The sequence below is a fragment of the Centruroides sculpturatus genome, unplaced genomic scaffold, assembly GCF_000671375.1.
Source record: "Centruroides sculpturatus isolate CEXI.00-Female unplaced genomic scaffold, Cexi_2.0 scaffold1168, whole genome shotgun sequence".
NCBI lineage: Eukaryota > Metazoa > Arthropoda > Arachnida > Scorpiones > Buthidae > Centruroides > Centruroides sculpturatus.
Window position 1 is genome coordinate 123,222 of NW_019385306.1, and position 25,997 is coordinate 149,218.

Consider the following 25,997-nt stretch of genomic DNA (forward strand, 5'->3'; position numbering starts at 1 on the left):
TTCAAATTACTTCTGAATAGTTCCATTTTCAATTCTAACAAACCTGTTAACAGTCATATTTAGCCTTTTGAACTCAATGCTGACATTTATTTATTAATCTTTTTATTGTCTCAATCTTGCAGGCATAAAAAAAGTGCCTTTGAACAAGCCCATTGCAATAGAAATCTGTCACACTCTTTCATTCATTATACAGTCATATTACAACAAAAGAATCTTAGTAGGGAAGGGTGGGACATAACATATCATGGCCAGATCACTCATGAAAAATTTCTGACATGCTAACTGAACATGAACTCAGAACCTTCCGAGAAAGGGACATGTACTTTACCACTGCTGTCACTTAACATTTACTAGTTGATAATTACATTTGGAATTTTGATTGAAGTTGGATATATGCCATTTGATACTGTCAAAACTATATATAAAGTCATTACATTCAATCAAGAGTGTAATTTAACTGAAAAATATTCATACAGGACAGTATGTCTTTTTTATTTTTTGTGGACATAATATATGGTTAAATGCCACTTACAACCAGCATTTACTTTGATCCAATAAAAAATCAGTCGAAGCTGTAAAGCTATTGACCTGCCACTCTGGGAATCCCAGATTTGAGTCTGGGTCAAGGACATTGGGAATTTTTCTTGGTTAGTCAGTTCTAGATATGATTGATACCATTCCTCATCATTATTCAGTTGCTTCCATTACAGACATGATTAAAAAGATCCTTTTAGAGTCCACATAGTGTAAGGAGTTTAAGTAAGCTTACTTATCAAAATAAATAAATATTAAAATTTAAATTTTGAAAATTACTTTGTATTCTTAGGAAAATTATCATGAACACAAAATTAACTAAGTTAGTTGATGGACATTGTCATATTCTTTCATTTTAATATTGTGCTTAGAGGAAAAAATAATAATTATAATTACATCTGATTTACCATATACACAATATCTTTTTGGAATGATTCAGAAAATTAAATGACGATTTGGCATACAGAGAAATTGAGATTGGTCATGTTGTGAAAATATGTTGAATAATTTTGCCATTAATAAAAAACATGAAAGAAATATATTTCAAAACAGATGATTATTTTGAAGGCAACAATTTAATAATTTTCATAAACTAATGAAAAACTATATTGTATCAGAGTCACTATTTTTGGGATATGTGTTGAATTAGCAAATAATTAAAATAATTGTCAAATCATTGTGTCAATATATTGTGGAATAAAACATACTCTATGTTTTGTCCAACAATATATGCTGATGGAGTAATCAGAAAAAATCCAAATAATATACAAGTATCTATATTATTTTGAATTGTTCATGCTCATTATTGATCATTGTTTATGCTAATTTTCTCAAATAAAAAAACAAAAGAAAAAATATTTTTATTTAATAAAAAACTATTTACCTTTACATGAATTTGATTTTTTAACATTGCAGATCGTAAAATTAATGCCTAAAGAAAGAGAAAAAAATTCAATGAAGTTTTGATACATTTAAAGCAATGGCATTATTTTAGGTTTAAATAAAAGTTACTCACTGTTGTCCTTCTCTGATACTCTTTTCCCATAGCAAGAGAACGCTCAAAAGTTGTACTTCTTTGGTCTATATCTTTGGCATAGAGTATCTGGTAATAATTATATTATAATGTTACTATAACACAATTTAGAGTTTTAAAACTTGATATATAAATATATTATTCTAAAATAAAAGTATTCTTCATTCTCCATTCAAAATATTAACACACAGGCTCTGTGTACCCAACTTTATGATGCATTCTCAAATCTAACATTTACATAAAATAAGAATTAGATTATAAATAATTAAGTATATGCTTAATTTTTTAAAAAGTTTGAAATTACAGCTATAATAACAATGTTTCTCATTTAATTTATAACAACTAAAGTAATAAACTTCAAAACTTGATAAATTCACTACATTAAACTGCTCATAAAAAAATGAACTGGAAAATAGTCACATTAAATAAATTCAACTTCTGACAAATTAATTATAATTAATTTTGTTTATTTACTAATTATAGATAACAATATAATAATAAATTTTAAATACTTTATGTAATAGAGGACATTAGTAAATGTTAACATGCATACTTATAGCTAGGAATGGAACTCAGCATTTTCATACATAAAAATACTGGGAGTTTCATCTTTCTCCCTTTGATTGCCTTCAATAGATCAATTCTGGTGACCCAATCCTAGCAGACAGCCAGCCAGTTGGCTGAGGTAATTAATGCATCAACAAACAACTCTGGAAACCAGGAATTTTTCAAGGGAGTAATCCCATCCTAGATATGTCAAGGACTTGTCCCTCACCAAATGGCTGCCCATTGTGGGCCTGGCCTCACCCGCAATGAACTTTTTTCAGACCCATCATTGGTAAAGTCTGAAAAATTTTTGGCCCAATGTTTGTGTGTATATTGATTCATATTTAGTTAATAAATAAATAAAATAAACAGTTAACAAATTTATTTCATCATTAAAGAAACAATAATACACTACAATTAATTAAAAACGATATTTTATCAATTCTTTGACAAGGATATCATTTTTACTATGTTTTTATAAGTAAAAATGAATCTGCCCTTCTGTGATCAAGAGTTTTAATAATGTGGTTTTAGTTTGGCAAACAAATGCTGCATGGTTAAAATTACTTACTTTATTATGAGAATCAATTCGAGCTTGAATTTGACCATCCAATATTAATTGCATCAATTCATCTTCTAAAGCACAAATCGTTGTATTAAATGCTGCTGCCATTTTATTCATATCAGCAGATAAATAAGGACTAAAATACTATAAAAATTTAGGATTTAATTAAATTATAAACATGTATAATTTTTAATGGCTTTGAACTTTTGCTTGTTAAATTAATTACAATTTAAATTTAGACTTACTTGGATTAATGCTCTATTTCTAATTTGAGTATAAAGTGTAGCAACATGTGGAGCAAGATACATATCTAATAATAGATTGTCCTGCAAGCCAGAATTATATTTAAAAAATCATTACTCATTGATACACACATATAAAATGTAATTTCAAAGACATACCTTTATTTCATCTAAAAGTTTTAAGCACGATGCATATTTAGATTCATAAAATCTAAATATTATATCCCTTAATTGAGGTTCTAGTTCCAAAAATAATTTGAAAGAACTAAAAAAAAGTGCAAAATTTCATATTTATTAATGCAAATCCTTGTTTATATATTTAACTGTTGATTCATATTTAGTTAATAAATAAATAAAATGAACAGTTAAGTCAAAGTTTTAATAATTATAATAAACAAAGATATCACATACCTACTAGAAATAATATTTTTTAATAATTCTTGTCTATCAAAAGATGCTAGGGCACAAAGACCACCATACATGGCAACATTATTTGAAGACAATAGCTAGAAGGATAAACATATTTGTTCTTAACTATATTGATTATTTAATCATTATAAAACAATTTTTACAGTTGAGCCTTGATATAACAAACTAATATGAGAAAAAGTGCTGAGCATGTATTTTATAAAGATAATGCTGAGCATGTATTTAAAAAGATATTGTGGACAACTATACAAATAGACTTTATACAAGACCATGATAAAAGGTCCCAAACAACCTACAAGGGTCATCCCAGAAGTACCCGACCTAACATATAGATGATGGTAATTGTTTGAAAAAATTACTGTGTTTGAAAGTACCAACCTTGTAAAGCTTTGGTTGACCAAATGAGATGACCATGCAAGAAATGGTGAAAAAAATTCACAAAATGGTATTGGATGACCGTTGACTCAAAGTGCGAGAGCTAGCAGACACAGTAGGCATTTCAAAAAGTGCTGTACATTGCATTTTGACTGAAAATTTGGACATGAGAAAGCTGTGCGCAAGATGGGTGCCGCATTTGCTCACAATGGAACAAAAACAGCATTGTGAGGATGTTTCAATTGAGTGTTTGGCAATGTTCCATAGCAATAAAACAGAGTTTTTGTGTTGATTCATAATCATGGATGAAACATGGGTCCACCACTTCATGCCTGAGATGAAAGAACAGTCGAAACAATGAACTGAAAGAGGAGAATCGGCTCTAAAGAAGGCGAAGACAGTTCCATCTGCTGGCAAGGTCATGGCATCAGTTTTTTGGGATGTGCATGGGATAATTTTCATTGATTATATTCAAAAAGGAAAAACAATCAACAGCAAGTATTATGCGAACTTATTGCAGTGCTTGAGTGATGAAATCAAGAAAAAATGGCTGCATTTGGCAGGAAAAAAAGGGTGTTGTTTCATCAAGACAACGCACTAGTTCACACATCTATTATTGCGGTGGCCAAAATCAATGAGTTAGGGTGCGACTATGCAGACGCAAATTTAGAACGAGCGAGAGGTTGCGAGCAATTTAGTTTTCGCAAAGGAAAACCATGTACAAACGAGAAGTGAGAAATAACGCTGATGAGAGCGAATTTCTGATTCTCGCACATATCTGACAGGTTTTGATATTTATTGCGTCTCACCTCTTCTCGCCACATATTCTTGCTTGCTCGGAAAATTCGCTCGCTCGCTCGCGTCTGCATAGTCGCACCCTTAAGGTTTGATTTGCTTCCTTGCATACCCTATTTGCCAGATTTAGCCTCCTTGGATTATTTTCTCTTTCCAAACTTGAAAAGATGGCTTGGTGGTAAAAGANCGCGAAAGTGGTCGCTTATTACAGGTGTTGTATGTTGTTTCGGACCAAAAATCTATGCCCGCGGTCGCGTTACACAGGTGGTCGTTTAATACAGGTAACTTATACGAAGACTCTATGGATAAACTATTCCGTGCCAGAAATTTTTGCCCGTTTTGACAGGTGCCCGTCGAATGCAGGTGGTCGCCTAAGCAGTTTTCACTGTATATGGATATATTAAAATATAAATTTATAAATATAAAGAAAATGGTAATGTCTGCTGAGGAGGGGCGTTGGTCCGAAATGCTCAATTATAGTGGCATACTAAATTATGCTACAATAAATATATCTTAATTGGAAATGGTGTGTTGCTCTTCTGTCAGTATTACAAGTCCTAGTTCACAAGAATGTCCAAAGTGGGCACAAGCATAATATCACTTAAATAGTATTAATTAAATAAGCTTTAATATTTCAATTAAAGCTTACTTAAATCATACAAATGTTATTTCTTTTTAATTTTGATCTAATAATTACCAAGATAATAAAATATGAAATGGTAGGAAATATTTTAAAGGAATTGAAGAATTTAAACAATAAGTTGTAACTGATAGTGATTGCATATATAACGGATGGCCAAGCAAGAGTTCAGTGGGAGCCAAAATGTAGGTTTTGCAAAATGCACGAGAGCCGCAGTTCTGTACTTTTTTATTCTGTACCGCAATTTTATTATATAATATAAATATAATATAAAACAAATATTGAATTTTATAATAAACATATTTTCACAAAATTCTGGAAATAAAATTGTAAAAATAATAATAAAAAGCAGAAATTAACATTTTCATCAAGAGCTGCATGTAACTCAAAAAGAACCGCATGCGTCTCTCAGAGCTGCATTTGCCCATGTCTGATATATAACAACTTATAATTATTAATATTAAAATTAATTTGACAATACAAACCTTAATAACATTAAGACACATATTGACTACATGTTTTCCACTTGTACAATAATCTCTTGCTCGAGAATAACATTTTAGGGCATTACTAAGATCGCCGCAATCTAAATAGTGATCTCCTAAATCATCATGGCCACGCCTAAGATTAAAAAAAAAAAATTTATTATGTATTTTTAATTTCTCAATTAAAAAACTTACTTTGTATTCCTTTCATTTGATATATATAAATTTGATAAAAATCCATCTCCTAAATTTTTTACCTGTGTTTCAAAATTTGTTCTTGCATTTTTACAACACCCATAACACCAGCATTCACAAAAAATTACTTGGGATTATTTAATTTTAAAATATAAAAATGAAAAATTTGTTTCTTATTAGAGATTTATAACTTATTTTCAATAACAAACACAGAACCAGTTTCCAGTGTGTATAAACAAAAAATGATCTTTGTACAAATGTTTTCTAACTCCTTCTGAGTTCTTCAGGCATGACAGAACGGTTACCCAATGGAACATCCTTTATAACAAACACATGAATTTATAAAAGTTTTTTAAAAGAACATAATTTGAATGACTATTCAGACTATAAATATAAACTTAAAGCTTATAGTCCGAATAGTCATTCAAATTATGTTCTTTTAAAAACTTTTATAAATTTGTGTGTTTGTTCCAAAGGATGTTCCAATGGGTAACTGTTCTGTTGCACCTGAAGAAGAACTCAGAAGAAGTTAGAAAACATTTGTGCAGAGATAGTTTTTTGTTTATACACATCAGAAACTAGGTCTGTGTTTGTTATTACATATATCCTAGTGTGGTGTGATGTAATTAACTTATTTTCAATTTTGTTAATTCACACTGTACTGATGAACATATCAAATCAATGCCAAATGTTAAAATAGAGTAAAAATTTGGAATTATATATAAGCTATATAAATAATACAAGAAATAGAGCTTCTACTGAAATAAACAATTAAAATGTCTGCTCTAAATATTTAATAAATTAATTTTCTCAATCTTTTTATAAAATATTAGATCATCTTTAGATATAAACATAAATGGGAAATTGGAATATGTAATTATATATGGTGTGAGCATAACTGTTGGTAATAAATGCATATACATACTTCTATATCTAAAAACTGGAAGTCCCAATAAACAGAGACTATAAAACCCAAAAGGAGTTTTAGGGAGCTTACTTTATTTTATTTTTTACTTTTGTACAGCAGAGATGATGTTTAAAATAGTCTCCATTCTCAGGCACACAACTGTTTAGATGTCAAAATATTCACTGCCTTACTCACTCTAAATTTACAAACTGATTTCTAATAACATTATAGCCATTCTTGACAAGCTGTTGTAGCTCTGTCACAGTTGCAACTGGTACGATGTAGACAGGATTTCAAATAACCTCTCAAATATAAATCAAGAAAGATTTAAATCCAGAGACCTAGCTGGCCAATTGACTGGTTCCTAAAAATCTTTCAGAAAATTTGTGATTAAGATACTTCCTTGCTACAATATATATCTTTCCTTAAGCATGAAAATAAAATACAGTCAAATCTTGGGTTTCGAATGCCTCACTTTTTGAACAATTCATTTACAAACAACATTTTGAACAGTATATTTGCCCTGGTTGACATACAATAACTTGGTTGCTGAACAAGCTACTCAGCAAGAGCCAACCACAGATTATAGACACACAGATGGTCAACTCCATATACTTCCTGTGTTAAAGAAAAGTTGACAGCACAACCAATCAATGAAGAGACTATTGATTCAGAAGTTAGTGGCACCAAGATTTCCTCGCATTATTAGACATCACCTCATGAACCATCAATAACACTGTTATTCAACTGAATAAAAAGATGAAAGATTTGCTTAGTGTTTGAAAATTGTCACTACATTGTGTCTGTGTAAGGACTGTTATTCAAGTTAGATTTCAACATGCATGCAGTTAAGATACTACTTTTTAAGTTTTTTGGTATACATCAAAATTGAAGTTTAAATCAAATTAATTAATAAAAACCACATTAATTGACATTCGTGTAATATACATGATATCCAGGAATCAGTGTTTAAAGGTGCTTAACTCAAATTAAATAATAAAAATTTATTAATACAGTGGAACCTCGCTTAACAAGTGATGTTTCTCATAATGAGTGACGAGGAGGGGAAGCCCCGGATTGTGTACATGGTCCATCAGTGTGTCTTTAGCACTCATTCTGCTAGCATCTTAGTGTCGCTTGTTATCACAATTTTTTTCCAAACTTGTGTTCATACATATTACATATAAACATCAACAACCATAGCCCATTCAACTCCTAACTGTTTGGGCTCTGCGCTTATTATTGTAATTCGATGTGTAATTCTAGAAAAAACTGGAACATTCTCATTGAAACATCACACATTTTTGAAGTCAACCACTTTCAACCTCCATATCTCCCACATCCTTATAGCTATCAAGATGCAACCACCATAGTGCACATCCCATGTGACGTTTCAATGAGAATGTTCCAGTTTTTTCTAGAATTACTACAATAATAGAATTTCTACAATAATAAGCACAGAGCCCAAATGGTTAGGAGTTGAATGGGCTATGGTTGTTGATGTTTATACATAATATGTGTGAACACAAGTTTGGAAAAATATTGTGATAACAAGCGACACTAAGATGCTAGAAGAATTAGTGCTAGAGACACACTGATATTTTATTTACACTGATGGAGCATACATACAATTCAGGGCTTCCCCTCCTCATCACTCTTTACGTGAAACATCCCTTGTTAAGCGAGTCATTTTTTTTTTACAATTTGTTCTGCTCATTATCATTAAGCGAGGTTCCACTGTATTAATAAATATTTCTTGGGTTTCGAATGCCTCACTTTTTGAACAATTCATTTACAAACAACATTTTGAACACTATATTTGCCCTGGTTGACATACGATAACTTGACTAGAGGAAGGCAGTTATGCTGTCATCTCGTATTAAATTTAGAAATGTCTAAATTAAAAATGATTTATTTATATTTATTAAATTTATTGCTTTGGGGGTTGGAAACAGATTAATCCATTTTATATTGTTTCATATGGTAAAATTTGTTTTGGTTTGAGAACAAATTGGTTTTTGAGCAATTTTTAGGAACAAATTAAGTTGAAATCTGAGGTTTGACTGTAGACTTTAACTCCTATGTTTTTTATGACCTATGTTTATTTGAACTTTTCTTTTAGTTTTTAGATATAGAATATACATATGCTTTTATTACCAACAGTTGTAGTTTATTCTGTATGTAATTAATGACAGAATTATGAAATAGAAAATAATGCACATTTCTAGTTCTTTGATTATTTAACATCAATTTTAGTAAATAAAATCTGTCAGATGATAATTTATGCTGTAATATGAAAACAGTATTTTTATTTCATTCATTTCTAACAAATATAATATAAAATCAAGGTACAATTTCATAGATGTGATTTGGACTGATCATGTCTGATCAACAAACGGATTTTTTAAAACTTTCCACTCTGTGGACATTAAGAGGGCTTTTTTTTTTTTTTTTAGCAATTATGAACAAGTCCATTATGAGTTTGGCTAGGCCCATAATGGGGCAGCAGGGTAGTGAGGAACAGGATCTGACAAATATCTGAATAAACCATTCACAAAAATTGGGTTTTTTGACCCATCCCAGGTGGCCCAAAACAGTAGGATGCCACCGTAACTACACTTGTTTTAACAGTTGGATTGCAACAAATGAATTATAAAAATTGATTTGAGCAGTAAAACATCTTAAAAGATATCACCATAATAGCAGAGATAATTTTACAAATAGTTAAATGTAACTGCATGTAAACGTTTTTAGTTATCATAATTGCTTATTAAGCATTTCAATCCTACTTATACATTTTTTTTGTTGTATACGTAACTTTTGTTATATCACAGTAATAGTATTCGATATAACATTACTTAATTATATTTTAAATAGTTACTACTCTTAAATCATTCTATTATACTTCAATATTAGTTTATGAAAAAAATCATGATTTTTATTTTAAATTATATTTTCTTCTCCAATTTATATTTATGATATGCAAATAAAGAGTAATAAATTTAACAATATTCTTTTCTGCGTAATTCATATAGTTCTGTGACTTTATAATTCCCTGTTTACAATATTGTTTTAAAAAGGTAAACTAGAAAAAATGATGGAAGTTTTATACAATCTATAAAACCATATTAGTCTAATTTATGATTTGAGCATTAGAAACAAAATTTAAGTTGAAAAATGTTATATAGACATTTTTATTTAAATGCACAAAAAGTTATCAATGAAAGGAATACCAAATATATATTATTTTTACATTTATATTGTATAATTCTTATAATAATTGGTAACTTATTTACCTTATACTTTCTTTGATAGAATTACTTTTATAATTTTTTAAATCTGTATCTAATTTTTCCAACTTTAGAGCTGCTTTCTTTCCTTTTGTCTCAATCCACTGTGTATCTAAAGGCAAAGCAGTACTGTTGATACCAGTAACATCAGGTAAAGTTGAAGCCCTTTGTGAAAAAAGAAAGAAAAAAAATTTAAATACGATCATCACTTTTTCTTTACTATATATTATATATGTAAAAGTATTTTATTATAAAAAAATTTAAAAAGTGACAAACCCCGAAGCTTCCACAAGTTTCCGATGAATATGTTGATACATGCTAACATTATACGTATTTTGAACATAAGAAAGTGCCATTTTCAATGCTTCAACCCGTAGAGATGAGCAATGATCAGCTATATAAAGTAATCTGTACAATTTAGCCAACCCCGTGTAACTATTAGCATATGATTCCAAATCCTATATACACAGAAATTAAAAAACACGTATTACATTTTAAATAAAAATATGTTTTAAATTAATATTTTATTCTGTAGTTTAAATAAATAAAATAAAATAAAGCTTATATTTTATTTATAAAAAGAACAAAAAGTTATAGGTTATTGTACAACATTTAATAAAGATTTTTTCACTTAATTACATAACTGCCAATTAGAATTTCAGTTAAAGTTTTTTTTTTTCTGATAATACTACATTGAAATTAGTTTTGTTGACCCGTAAAATCTTTTCAAATTTAATCATAATTCTGATACAAAAAGTATAAGGTATTTAGGGATATTCAAAACACATTGAAATGGTTCATCATTTGATCTAGCTATGTGTGCCTGATTGACTGATGTTCCCTTTTTTCAACATGCATTGTGATAAGCAGTTGTTTTATGTCTTTTAACTGTTAATTAAAGATAAATGTTGCCATTCAAAGTTGACAAAGTACTACCACTTGTAAGTTTCCCAAAACTTTTACAGCAGTAACAAAACAAATTTTTTGAGATAAAATAAACAAGCCAATCTCCTTTAATTTTTTTCCCTGCTAGAATTTTGTTGAATGAAATAATTTCTTGAAAATTTTCTACGATTACCATCGACTGGAAAATTTTACTTATTTGTCAAGAACCACATTCACCAAAATGTTTGGTCATCTCATTGCTTATATTTTCAGGCCATAAATCTGATCTGAAGGTATACTGACCAAAGGGCATGACAACAGTTGTTATCTGTCAATTCTAAATCAGACAAAGATTAATTTTCAGGTTACTTCTGCTTTCTCTTCATGTACTACTTCTATAAACTCTTCTATGGTCTATGATATCAATAGTACATTTTCTTTTGGTTTATGAAAAACTTTCACTAAATATGCAGATAATTTTTCTCTTTTCTCATCTGGTGATATTTTGCAACTGAAAATTTTTTCAGTTGCAATATCACCAGGTATACCAGATAATATTTGTTAATGTTTATTTGTGTTATTTCTTGTACTCTTCCTGTTGTTACATTGGCAGTGCACAATTTTTGTATTTTAATAAATTGAAAGTTTTGTATATTTTTTATTAGAAACATGTTAACATTCCAAAATACATTTCATTTCACATAGACCTAAGGAAGATCTCATATAGATCAAAAACGTTTGTCTTTAAACATTTTATCATCATTAAACAGTACTGGAAACAAAAAAAGACTCTAAGTTGAATGAGGTTTTTTATTTAAATTATAAATATATCAAATATTGGTTCAGGTAGAAATCACTTTAGAAAAAATATTTAAACTTTCAAGAATTATAATTGTACCATTGACAATTTGAAGAAGCTATAATTTGAATAATGACAAATCTGTACACTAAACACCTTACATCTATCACAAAGTAAATGTATATTCAACAATTATTTTAAAGTGTAAATTTAGAAAATAACAGACTTCATTTTCTCAAAAGTTTAAAGCTTAATTAGTATTAACAAGTAATAAAATTAACAGAATGTTATCTTCAATAACCAATCAGATGTAAATAAAATTCATTTTGATTACTTTTATTAAAATTTTGCTATTTTTTCATTTGTGGTACAATGAAAATTTTTTCAATATTAAATATTAGAATGTGGATTATGAAGTTTCAACAAGTATCAGTCAAGTATTAGCTTCAAAAATTAATCAAATAAAAAAAAGCTTACCATTTAACAAGTACATCTATCCCTCACTTAACAACTTTTAAAAAGTTATGGAACTTTATGGACTACTCCAGTTTTTTTGGTGTAACAATTTTTTTTACAAAAAATGATATAAAGACATTATGATTTCAAAAAAGTATTCATCAATTTATTCTAAACTGGCAACATGCTCTTTAGTCTGTTATACGTATGTGTAATTCTAAAGTGTTGTTTAGTCATCTTAACTTAGACTGTATAAATTCCTTTACAGCAAAATAATGCATTTTAATGTTAATGCTGACAGTATACATTGGATACATCAGAGCTCAGAAGTTTACTTTTTCAATGTTTTGTTCATTTAAGAATTCTAAAAGTGAATAATTTATGTAAAACAATGAAAACATTGAAAACACTTGAATTACACTATAAAAAAAATTATCAATTTCATTTATACTTGTTTTTGAACAACATATACAAGATTCTTTTATTATACAATCTTCATTAATTTGATTTTAAAAATATTTATAATAATAATAGTTATCATATTTAACTTATTGCTCCGATTACAATGATGATGTGATCTAGACAAAAATTACCTATAAAAGTTCCTATTATAAATATATCTGAAAAACAGTTTTTGAGAAAGAATTCTCATAAAAGAAGTAACTAATTATAACAGATCAGATCATTTTCAAGCATTTTACAATGAATAGTCTGATTGATTAATATATTAAAAATGAAATATTTAACTGACAGAATTGTTCCTAATTAAAATAACTCAATAGCTAATAATGCAATATTCTGAAATATATAGATCTATGTGTTGGAACTGTTGATATCTGTGTAGTGTTTGATGGTACTGCCAGAGTATATTGTCTCAAGTTTTCTCTCTTTATGGATAGTCCAGTAGTGATGTAAGCTTAGTGTATGCTGTGTTATAATTAAACTGTTCTTATTAAGCTTGATATAAAAAATGTGTGTCTATTTTCCATAATAACTCTACAGAAATTAAAGATCATCATGATAATTACAGCTTCTGTTCTCTATGCCATTAGTATTACAGTAGAGCATCGATTATCCAACCCCCAATTAACCGTCACATCGGTTAACTGACCATTCTAGTCGGCAAATTTCAAATGTCTGCTAGTGATGTGGCATTACAATATTTGGCTATATCTTGGCTATATCTTTTGTTAAATATTTGCATGATTTAGCTGGCATCAATGGCTCGACCATTGAAGGGAGGCCAATATTTAAACGAGACTTAATTTTCTAATTATGAGTGGTTGTTTGTTTCGTGAGCAATAAAATAATTTAAAAATAATTTTTAATGATACAATAGCAACAATTATTATTTAAAAAAAAAATTTGTTAGGCTAAACTTCAATGAAAATTCAACGTGAAGTTGGTTAATAGCGATATACTAATAAACTAATTACATGGGATATACTAATATCCTAATATACTATACTAATAATGTATTTTTTCCTTCTTTTCGGTTATCCAATTTTTCAGTTATCCGACCAACCTGAGTCCCCAATTGAGTCGGATAATCGATGCTCTACTGTATTTCTATAATTATAATAATATATGGGTGCTATCCAAAAAATTTATTTTAAACTACAAAAAACATTTTCTTGTATTATTGATCAATATTTAATAACAGATAATTTTGAATTAAAAGTTTTTACTAACCAATGTAGGATTGTCTACTATATAAGCTTCTTCTTCAGGCGCTTCATTCTCATCTGGTGGTGCATCAACTTGCATAGGTTCGACCGAACTCTGGAATGATAAAATACATATCAATAATATATATCAAAATTTGATAAATAGTGTTGTAATATATTAATAATTTTAATTAAATTAAAGAAAAAACTGAAATATTTTTAGAAAAACATCCATTAGAAATTTATATTTATGTTATAGTTTTCAGTGATAAATGTTAGATGACAGCAATTCAAAACATGGATTGTTTCTGCTTAGTGCATGTGTTTTAATTGCTACACCTTAGATTTATCCCTGAAATTATCAATTTTTGATCATAAATTAGTGATGTTCAAATCTATTATTTTTGAGAAACAGGATGGTACTTGTGCATTTGGTATTCATTACTTGTTACCTACTCACTACCCATTTCTTTGTAACAAATTGTTATTGATATTCAATTATCGAGTAGTTACTATTTGAATCAAGTACAGTAGAGTTCCACATACTTGACTTAATGTGGATTGAGAAGGTGATGAGTTACTGAAAATGACCAAAAACATTTTATGGATAGCAATGCTGGTAGTCTAAATAGTGGAATTTTCGTAAAGCTATTATAAGTGCAAATTTATATACATATTAACTTCACACCAGTAGTGAGTATTTCTATTTGTTGTTAAATTTTAATTTAAAAAAAATTGGCTACTCAGTGGTTACTTTTGAGTTACAGTCTGTCTATGGAAAGAATCAACTTGGGTATTAACCAATGAGCATCAGCCATTGATCAGTTAGTTGTGGCAAGTTACTTCCAGTTTCTTCTTCATTTATTATATATGTCACTGCCATTATAAACAGTGTTACGGAAACTTCATATTCTGGTATTGGAATATGAGGAAGTTTGCTATAGTAGTTGTTAAATGCATGATTCTTTACAGTTAATGTATGCTATAAAAATGAACACAATTAATGGAAAAGTTGTTCTGCCATATAGTAAGAGAAAATAAAATGAAATTCATGTATTTCCTGACATATTAATGAAAAGTGCTGACATCATTAGGAAATATGCCAATTGGTTTAACTCGAGTGATAGTGATCTCAAGTTGATTCTTTCCATAGACAGACTGTAGTGACATTTGTGTAGTGGTGTTTTGCAGTGGCAACTTGGAAAAAGAGTTATTCTTTGTTAATACATGGAATTGATGCTATTATCAAGTGTTGCCAGATGAATAATGATAACTTATTTGATCCTAGTGTTATAAATAGAGATAAAACTTAGATTATGTGTATTTCTTGTTTTTGAACAACATGATGAGTTTTATGAAATGTTGAGTTAAACTATGTAGTATTAGTTTAGAGGGTTCCTTTCTACTTTGTCATTTTTGTTTGTAAGTTTTATTAGTTTGTATTATGGACTGAGTTCCAAGAATTATGGAATACTAATTATAATTTCATGTTTGTTATAAGTGAGCGTGTTTCTCTTGAAAATTTAAGTTAAACACAGGCTTTTATTAATCATACAAATGAAGGATGAAGCTTTAGTTTTTTAAAACCATATATAGTTTATGACTATGACTAGTGCCTCACCCTCTCAGCTAAGCTTGGATTTGATGGTGCTTTATCATTTTATTTGTTTAATTTCTCAAGTTTTTATTTGATTGTAAGATTATGATATTAGAAGAAAATTCCTGATTTGAAAATGACTGTTATTTGCTTTAATTATTTTATTAATTATTTGCTTTAATGATAATTTTTCATGGTTCTAGTATTAACAGCCAGATAAGCTGACACAATTAAAGTTTTTTTCTTTTTCTCTGAGAACCTATTTTTGAGTTGTGTTTGAATTTTTTCATACCAATAACCCAGAAAGCATAAACATTCCCATCTCTTGTCACCTCTTGAGTTTGATCAAACCCATAATGCTTATACAAAAGTATCCTATATCCTATAAGGATTAAAAAATCACTTCTTGTAACTTCTTAAATCAATAGATACTAAGAAGACATTAAAAATAAAATAGATTAACATATAAATATTGTTTTATGGCACTATATCTTTTTGAATTGTTAAACTTTATAGTTAAATATAACCACTGTTCACAAAACATACAATGATAAATAGTAATTGATATCTATTTATAACTCTATTTATTTATTATTGTGTTGATTCCAAAAATAATGAGTAACAAATACTTTTGAAAAAAGGTTTTGTTACTTTGGATCCTTGTGAGATACAAAAGTAGTGGGTAGTTACTATTTGCAGATCACTAATATAATTTCCTAATTATTTATATAAAACTAATGGATATCTTGTTATTTTTGTTGTTTAAATGATCAATATTCAAAAGTCACATGAATTACTATTACTATTATAAAATTTAAACTATCATTGAGATGTTTGCTTTGTATTGTATTTGCATTGTAATCAAAAATGGAAAAAAAGGGCCGTCATCATACAACAATCAGTAATATCAACAAAATATGAATATTATATCATCATCAGAAACTTAACAGCAATTAAGCTTAGTTTATACAGATATTTGCTAGTGAAAGCAAACAAAGGAAAGCAATTTTTTCCCCCACTTAGCAAACTCACTTCTCACTGGCATTTTGCAGGAAGAGAAAAGCAAAAAGCATAGCCAATTAGTTGTGAGTGAAAATAAATGTCATTCCAAGAAGATGGCTGATAACGATGATTTGATAATAATGTTATTGTTTTGCATCTGTTTATTTAAAAAGAAAGAAAAAAACAAAAATAAAGCATTGCTTATTCAGCCAAAAACTGTTTTGCATCTTAGGCCACACATGCTATCTTCGTTGCTGCCAAATTGGACTTATCCTTCTCTTTATGTCAACAAATCTGCTGTTCTGACTGGTGGAAATATTTTTTTTTTGTTAGTGAAAAAGTTTAATGTGTTAGACTGCCAATGAAATTTATTAAACAGAAACATTTGCTAGAAATGGTATCACTAATTAAGATAAATTAAAGAGGAAAAAAGGAAGAACACAAAAATATATAACAAATGGAGAAATCAATGTTCAACCAACAGATAAGTATATAAAAATGAAATCATCATCTACCATTGTTAAAGTAAGGATTAAAAGCAGAGTCAAAAAAGACTTTCAACAAAGAATGTTTTTAAAATTGTTGACATATGACAAAATTATTTTAGTTATAATTTAGGTTAATTTTCATATTAGCCTAAATTGTGAAAGTTATAAGCTGTAGGCACTGAGTCATCTCCAGTCAGTGCCACAAGTAACTGAGTATGGTTATATCCAAATTTATAAGTTCTGAAAGCAAAGATCAGACAATGGTCCAGGTATGGTAACTGGCAATGCAACTGCTCGGTAAGCAGGAGTTGCAGATTTGAGTACTGCTTTAGCCCAATTCTTTTCTTTCAGAACCTTCTAAATTAATTATTAAATTTAGCAAGAGATGGCACCTAACACCTGATGCCAACAGCTTAGCAATGACATGGAAATACATTGTACAGAATAAGTTTGTTAGGTCATAATTGCCTTATTTCTACTATATTTTTGTATATTTTTGAGTTATTTATTTTACATTTTACTGTTATTTGTTATTTATATTAATTTTTAGTTTATCTGCCTTTATATTCAAATATTTTAACACAGTTATTCTTTTTTTTCTATTTTGGAATGATAATGGTAAAATATGTTCCAAAAAAGATTGTTAGCCTGAAGATGGCCTATTAGACTAGGTTGAAAACGTTTGCTAAATAAAAAAGAATCCCAGCAGCCTAAAAGGTGTTTGTTGATTTATGTTATACATATTTAAAAAATTCAGCAACAAGTTGCTTGGATTCTGACCCTATTTGAGATATGATACACTTTTATCTCCCCATCCCATCAACTTTTAACCACCAAAATTTAATAGTATCAATCCCTCTAATAAACAAATCTCCCTGCAAAATTTCAGAAATTTTTGACAACAAGGAGTTATTAAGCTTCAAAGAGAGTGAACAAAATCATGCCCTCCCATAGCCTCTGCCTTGCTAGCTCATTTTCAGTTCAGGAAAGAGGTGGAAGTCTTCACCACCTTTAAACACCCAGTGTATAGCCCTGATTTAGCACTGAGCGACTTCCACCTCTTTCCTGAACAGATAAAGTGGCTAGGAGGGTTTGAGACTAATGACGATCTTTAAAACAACATTAGGGCCTATCTCAAGTCATTGGCAGCAACATTCTATGACAAGAGGATGGAAAAGCTCATTTACAGATATGACAAATGCCTCAATCTTCAAGGTGATTATGTCAAAAAGTAACCTTGTTTGCACCTAACTTTTGGTAATAAATTCATTTTGTTATTTACACTTGTCTTTTTTTTATGGACAATCGGAGCTTGAAAAAAAACAGCCCAAGTATTTAATCAATAAGTATATCTAGAAAGATGGTTTAAAAAAAAAAAAATGTTACATTGTTACATTTTAATAAATAATAAAAATTAAATAAATTCAGAATAACTATAATTAGAAAAGTATTTAATATTCCTGTATATTATGTATTTTTTGAAGGAACTGACTGATTAAAACTAGAACCATCCAGCCTAAGGTAGAGAACTTGTGGCATTTTGTGGCTCTAGTGCCACTTGATAAAATATAAAATGATAAATTCATAGCAGAAAAGTTAAATTTATTTATTATGAAAATAATTTTTTTTGTTCTCTTTCTCGATAAATACACCTATCTATCTAAATACAATTTATATGTATTATTGGAGCATGTATAGTAAATGCATATACTTTTGCAACCTTACAAGTTTCTTCTGAAATAGGATGTTGCATTCCAATTAATAAAGGTTCCCCATCTGGCCCAGTGTATCTAGCCAACTGGTAAAATGTACATAATAATGTCACAACATCAAAAGGAATTCTTCCATGTTTTGTAGTTGTATTTGCATTTATGTGATGGTGTGCATCATTGGTCAAAGCTGATGTTAGTTTGATGGCCATCCTTTGGAATACAATAAGACAAAGTTTGTTTGATATGACTGCTTGAAAGGTTCTGATGTGAATTTGACTTAAAGATCTCTAAGACTTTTCTTAATTTGTTATATCATATTTCAATAATATAATTTTTATTAAAAAAAATTGTAAGTTTTTGTTAATTTCTTGTCAACCAAATTCATCTGTTTTAAAATTCAAGCAAAAAGATCTTTAAAATGATGTAATTAGAGTAAAGATGAAAAAAATTAAAGGAAAGTTTAAATAGTATAAGTCAGTAATAAATTTTAAATCAATCTTTTAAAAGTATAATTATAAATAAGAACTTTTGCAACATTTATATCTATGTTATAAAGCTGCATTGGCCTCACTGACTCATTGACAAGAAATATTCAAGTGCAATCGAGTACATTACCGGAAAAATCCAAAATTTTAGGGACTAGCTGGGACAATTCTTTACTGGGTAGTTCTTCACCAGTTAATTCTTCTCTTATAGTTCATCATCATGCAATTCTTCTCTAGACAGTTCTACCTCCAAAAATGTATTAATCATTTTCTCAGTCCCAAAAATACATTTATGGATTAACTATATACAGTAGAAATCCATATAGAGACTATTCTGAGATACAAAAATTTATTGTTGATTTTCATATCTGAACTTTTTTGTATCTTTAATTTCTCAATATAGTAAAACCCCACTAACTAGACTAACAGGAAGTGAAGGCTATCCAAGTCAGCAGGGTGTCTCTGATAACATGGAAAATGAAAAGATGGATATATATAGTACAGTAATTTGTTACAATTGGATCTGTACAAGTTTTATTGAGCTTTATTAGGTTATACCATTAAATTTATTATTACAGGAAATTATAATTTTGTTATAACTATAACTACTCCTTATTTATAATTTTTCTTGAAAAGTTTTAAAAAGTAAGTCCAGCATAGAAAAATATTTTAAATATAATTTGTCTGTAAATAAATCTTAAATTACTGAAAAACTTAAATTCAGTTAAAAAAATTTAACTGAATTAGTAGGGGTTTACTGTAATCCATTGTTTTATACAGAACTAGCTTACCCGTTGCGCATTGCTGCGATCTCAGAAGAAAGGAAATTCAAGCAAATTCGTTATGATAAAATTCAATTTACATTTTATCATTTTTTATTGAAACTTATTATTATTATTCATTTTCATTGGGAAAGCATTTCAAAGTTTCGTTTCAATTCTATTTATTTATTGGAGTGTTTGTGGATACACAATATTTTTTGTTTTTCCGTCTGGTGCGTACATGAATAAATCAGAAGATTTTCTGATGCGTGAGCTGGCCACATACAGTTGTCCATGCGAGAAGCACGGATTCTCCAAATTTAGCCCATACACTTGCAGCGATTGTCAGAAGTGCAATATTCCCCATTTTTATATATATATTTTTTAATCCTTTATAATTTTAATTATTTAATTGCTCCTTCCTCTCTTCCTTGGCATGTTGTGAAATTTCTGATAGTTGGATAATAAACCGTTTTATTGTAATTTGTCTTTTTAAATTATTTTGAGTCGATATTAAAATTTGGAAAAGGGGGATACCTAGATTGGTAAAATACGCGAATTTCTTCCTACAACTTCGGTTGTTGTTCGGGGTACAGTTAAGGTTTTAACGAAGTTCGAGCGAATACATAATTAGCAAAAAAAAGTTGAAATAAAGTGATTAAACAAAAATTATTACAAATATCGTAAATAACAGTTCACAAATGCATATATAGAGATATTTTTTGAAGGGGGGAAATGGTCTTCACAATTTGAAATCGATCGAACACACACTGCTTGAATGCTCGTGTAAATGCGCGCCATCTATCGTAGGATAAATGCCAGAAACCTTCGCGGAAGTGTATTAAAAAACTTCCCAAAGCTTCATGGCAATCGTACTACACCAGAAACCTTCACGGGAGTATATTAAACAACTTCTCAAAGTTTCATGGCAATCGGATAAATGGTGTGGTAATGCATGAAGGACACACACACACACACACACATTCATTTTTATATATATAGATAAAATATTTTATAATATGAAAAAAAAAAGCAATAGATTACTTTCTTTTAATCTTGTTACCAGGAATAAACCAATATTCAGTATAAAATATAAAATTATTATAATGTGTAATTGTTTTTAATGATTAAAAAATAGAATACTTTTAAGAAACAAAGATAAAGATAAAAGATGTTTTTATTAAGAAATCATTAACAAATAGTAACAGCAAGAGCTGAGAATCAAAATACAAAGACTAATTGTTTAATTCACAGAATAATGCTAAATTTTTCTTATTCTCATATTCTACATCATCTGAGGATTTGTATGCTCAAAGTAGTGTTCTTTGGTTTGTTGGTTTGTACTCATATGTTCTTTGGAATTCATCAAAGAGTTGGTATACCTTATCATATGCAAAACATTTGATTTTCATAGCTATCTTCAGTCATTGAAACAGAAAGAAATCATATAGGACTAAAGTTGATAAATATGGGAAATGTTTTAAGAGCATCTTCCTTTCTTATCCTGTTATACAACCAAAGATTCTATGAATTGAAATCTGGTTGTGTTCCAGAAAGAAGCAACTCTTCAAATCCATTGTTTTTGTTCTTTAAACTCACATGTCTCTGTGTGCAGTACAAAATATACAAAATACTCCTTCAAATTTAATGCATCATTATTGTCTATGTCAAGTTTAGAAGCAAAACTGTGCTCCAACAAGACTGCACTAAAAGTATACAATCCTGGAAAAGAATAAAAAGGAAAAGAATAAAAAACTTTTCCTTACAAATTCCCAAACTAAACGAAGTTAAAACCAACTTTCATTATCAGCTGTAGAATTAATACATCGAAGAAATTATATAAGAAAGAAATGCTTAGAAGAAATAATGTAAGAAAGTGTATTAACTTAAAAGCAGCTACGACATTAAATCAACATCGCAGATATCTATCTAAACCAAATTGCCAAATAATAAAACATATGAATGTAAATTTTATAATTTGATAAAATAACATTACCGATATTCAACAAATATTTTATAAGACGTGATTGTATGAAATGTAATAATAAATAAATATTTTATTTTCTAGAATTTGTATATTTTAAAAGCTATCCAGAAATGTAAAAATCCCAAAAAAAGCTTCTATTGGAGAGATGGATACAATCTATTTTGTAATAACAACATCGAAATTAATCCAAATGTACAAAAGTAATATTTACTGATCTGGCTATTGAAATGCCAAATAACTTTTATGGTAGGATAGCCTTGCAATCTTCATTATCTTTAAATAATATTATAATTAGTGCAGGGGTAATTGATTGTAACTACCACAGAAACATTGGCATCCTGATGTATAATTTTGGATGAGAAAATGTTGCTATTGAAGCCAGAAAAGCTATCACTCAAATAATTTTTTAAAAAATTATGCATCCAACTCTTATAGAAGCAGATTCAAACTTCACTGACCAAGATGAAAAAGACTTTGGAGAATGTACTGAAATTAACTTTTCTTAAAAATAATTTTGTACTCAAATTTTAATCTACATTCAATTTAAATAATGTAACTAAACAAACATTATTTTCTAATATAAAAGAATTGTTTATTTCTTTATAGACAATAAGCAACTCTCCTTCAACTGGGAAACTTTAGAAGAACATACTATTTGTCATTTTAAAAATTATGTTGATTGGGATATCATCAGTCAGTGAAACGAATTATCAAACATGTTTATTTCAGAATTCACAGATAAGTTAAATTGGGAATACATATGGAAAAATTACAAATTCACCATCTCATTTATTACACAACCTATTTATTATGCAAAATGGGATTTAATTTGCCAATATCAGAAATTAGACGAACATTTCTTAGCCTATTTTTCAGATAATCTCGATTGAAATAAAATCACCAAATTTTAAACTCTTCTGGATAATTTTATTACCCTCTTCATACATAAGTTAGATATAAAAAAGTTTTAAAATACCAACGATTAAAAACAGGGACTTTACACAAATTAAAAGATTATCTAAACTGGAATTTTGTTTCCCATTACCAAAAAGTTGACCAACAATTCATTGATGAATTCCAAAATCAACTTTCTTGGTGTCACATTTTAAAATATCAAAAATTAGATCGAGAATATATCATCAGCAATTCCTGCACTTACTTGCAGAAATGTGTCATGCTTTAGATAAACTGGGGAAAAAAGTGGAAACACTTAAACTGTATTAATGTAATGTAAAAATAAAAACCTTTTCAAAATAATTTCAGTATTATATTTTAAATTGTTAAGTTTTATATTGTTGTGTACTCAAATATCAATCCACTCACTTCAAGAAAATAATTAATTCCAGTATAGATAATAAAACTTCTTTAGCTTCTTATTTCAAATTCTCAACAAATTTTTATTTTAAAAATTATCAACACAACTTAATTTTATAAAATATTATTTCAAATTGTCATATTTTAAATTTACTCAAATATTAGAACAACAACAACAAAAAAAAATTAACAAATATTCTCAATCATGCTATTTTTAAATTTAAGTATAAATACAAAGTAATTTTTCATTAGAAGTTTCAACAAGATGAATTGTAAGTATATTTTTCATATATCCAATTGATATATTTTTTAAAAATTTAGATACCAGCCTCCAAAAATTGAAGCATTTTAATTTACTCAACAAATTTTTATTATTTTAAAATTATTTGTAATCTTAATTTTGTGATCAGTATATCCCCAGAAAAATTAATTTTGTGATCAAAGTGGTCCAAGATTTCTCTCTAAAAATTAATTTTGTGATGCTTTAGATAAACTGGGGGAAACACTTAAACTGTATTAATGTAACCTAAAAACCTTTTCAAAATAATTTCAGTATTATATCATTTCGTGTTCCCGAATATTAAGACAAATTTTTATAATAAATATCAATCGAGAAAATAATTAATTTAAACATAAGAAGCCAAAGTTTTTCATCAATACTGGTATTATTTCAAATTCCTGAAAAATTTGTAATCTTAATTTAATTTACTTGACAAATTTTTATTACTTGTAATCTGAAAATAATTCCATTATTTATATCCTGAAAAATTAATTTTGTGATCAGAGTGGCCCAAACCACTACTACTTATGTCAATAAGAAAGTAGTAGTACTTGAGTCACAGAATCAAATCTGAAAGAATTAACAATCTAGAGCACCATTCTTCAACCTTTTCACACCTGCAGACTAGCAAAAATAAGAATATTATCTTCTCTTCTCTTCTCTTCACAACCAGCAGAAGGCTAAGGATAAATTTTCTTAAACTTAAACTACTTAGACATGGGTGATGTGCACAACTGTCATAACTGGCCATAACACGATATTGGTTATTGTGTATTGTAACAGTGTTGCTTTCTTTCACATGTCAATCACTCTCTCTCAAGTTGCACGCAGCTGCAATAAAATAAGAATTTTTGCTACATGTCACCAATAAGTGAGTTTGCACAACACTGCAATGCCTACTAAGTGTAACAGCAGGGGTGTAAGGTGTGTGGGTATTATCACGAGACTGATGCTCATTTGATAACTGTTATGCATAAGCGTAATTATTTTATAAATTCTTTTAATTCTTCTTGCTGAAATGCTGAAACATGAATTTTTGATTTTATTAAAATACAGTAGGTGTTGCTTATTGCAATCACTTTGAGATTAGCCTATACTTAGTGGTGGATATAAGAAGGCTACAGGGACTTAATTCCTACCTATTGACACCAAAAAAATTTTAATTTATTTGTTTGAATTTCAAAATATTGTTTTTTTAAAAACATCTATGACGACAAATATACACCTATCTCTCTTTTTACATGGTCTATTTTTACCTTATTTTGAAATAACATGGTTGAATTTTTTACAAGAGAAAAAAAGTTTATTGAAAATTTTTAAATTTAACTTTTTTTAAAATGTGTTATTATTAAAAAAGTTACTCTTTTTGTTGAAATCAAGAGTTCATTAATCATTTTTAAGCACAGAACAAGTACAGAACCGGAAAAAATTAATTATTTGTTTCACTCAAAGATTAAAAATATTTTAAATTATAATATTGATGATTAAATGTTAATTTATTGGAAACTTTCATGTTTACAAAGTAGAAAATATGTGACACCCCATACATAAGATGACATCTGTCCTGACTGGCTTGACAAGAGTGTGCAGTGACAGATGTCATCTCATGTATGGTGAGGCGTCACATACTTTCTACTTTGTCAACATGAAAGTTTCCAATAAATTAACATTTAATCATTGATATCATAATTTAAAAAATTTTTAATCTTTGAGTGAAACAAATAATTAATTTTTTTATAAAATGTGGAAAAATTGTTTTTAAGAATCTGAAATCATGACGAGATTTTCTCAATACTAGTTCTGGTTAATCATCCCATCACTAAAATATTGTAAACATAACGTAGCACAGGAAACATAAAATTAACATACTGTACTTGTTCTGTGCTTAAAAACAATTAATGAACTCTTGATTTCAAAAAATTATCTAGTAACCATGCTCTGTCTCTATTTTAGGGGAGATGGGGCGACTTTATATGTAACATGAATAGTCATATGCAGTCATAGGTACAACGAATCAGTACTTTTTTTATGCAAAATGCACATTTTTTAAATAAGATATAATGATTAATCAGTCATGAAGTAAGTCGAAGTTTCAAGAATTTACCAGTATAACGAAAAATCAATTAAAATATTCCAGTACAAATACAATCAACATACGAATTTCCATATTACATGATATAACGAAGGCTTAATGTCAATTCATTTTTACGTATACAACGTAGAAACCACGTGAATGTGTTTTATAACTTCAAAAACGATACAGGTTAAGGGTTAATTCAACGTAAATACATTAAAATTGGCAAATAAGGGGTACGATCTGACATTTGCGTATGAAATAACGGAGTTGGGATAAATAATCGATCGATTATAATAATTAATTAAAGTAATTTATGGTATAAAACGGGAAATCAAACCTGAGTTAACGACAATTGCACGGGAAGCGGCATTTTTGCCAATACGAACTACAAAACCAGCAACTCAAACAGCAGCAAATCTATCAAGACAATACCGAATGACGTCAATTAATT

At 28.6% G+C, this 25,997-nt stretch overlaps 1 protein-coding gene across 1 annotated transcript; it reads right to left on the minus strand.

The window, feature by feature from the left end:
- Positions 1-62: 62 nt before the first annotated feature.
- LOC111637429 (COP9 signalosome complex subunit 1-like) lies at positions 63-25,994 on the minus strand. Its single transcript, XM_023382915.1, has 12 exons — positions 25,884-25,994; positions 13,869-13,958; positions 10,313-10,494; positions 10,043-10,201; positions 5,584-5,780; positions 3,493-3,500; positions 3,332-3,426; positions 3,080-3,185; positions 2,924-3,004; positions 2,685-2,822; positions 1,550-1,636; positions 63-1,465 (listed from the first exon to the last, which is right to left on the minus strand). Exons 1-12 carry the CDS (start codon positions 25,914-25,916, stop codon positions 1,337-1,339), a joined length of 1,305 nt encoding a protein of 434 aa, XP_023238683.1. The 5' UTR covers positions 25,917-25,994; the 3' UTR covers positions 63-1,336.
- Positions 25,995-25,997: the final 3 nt, after the last annotated feature.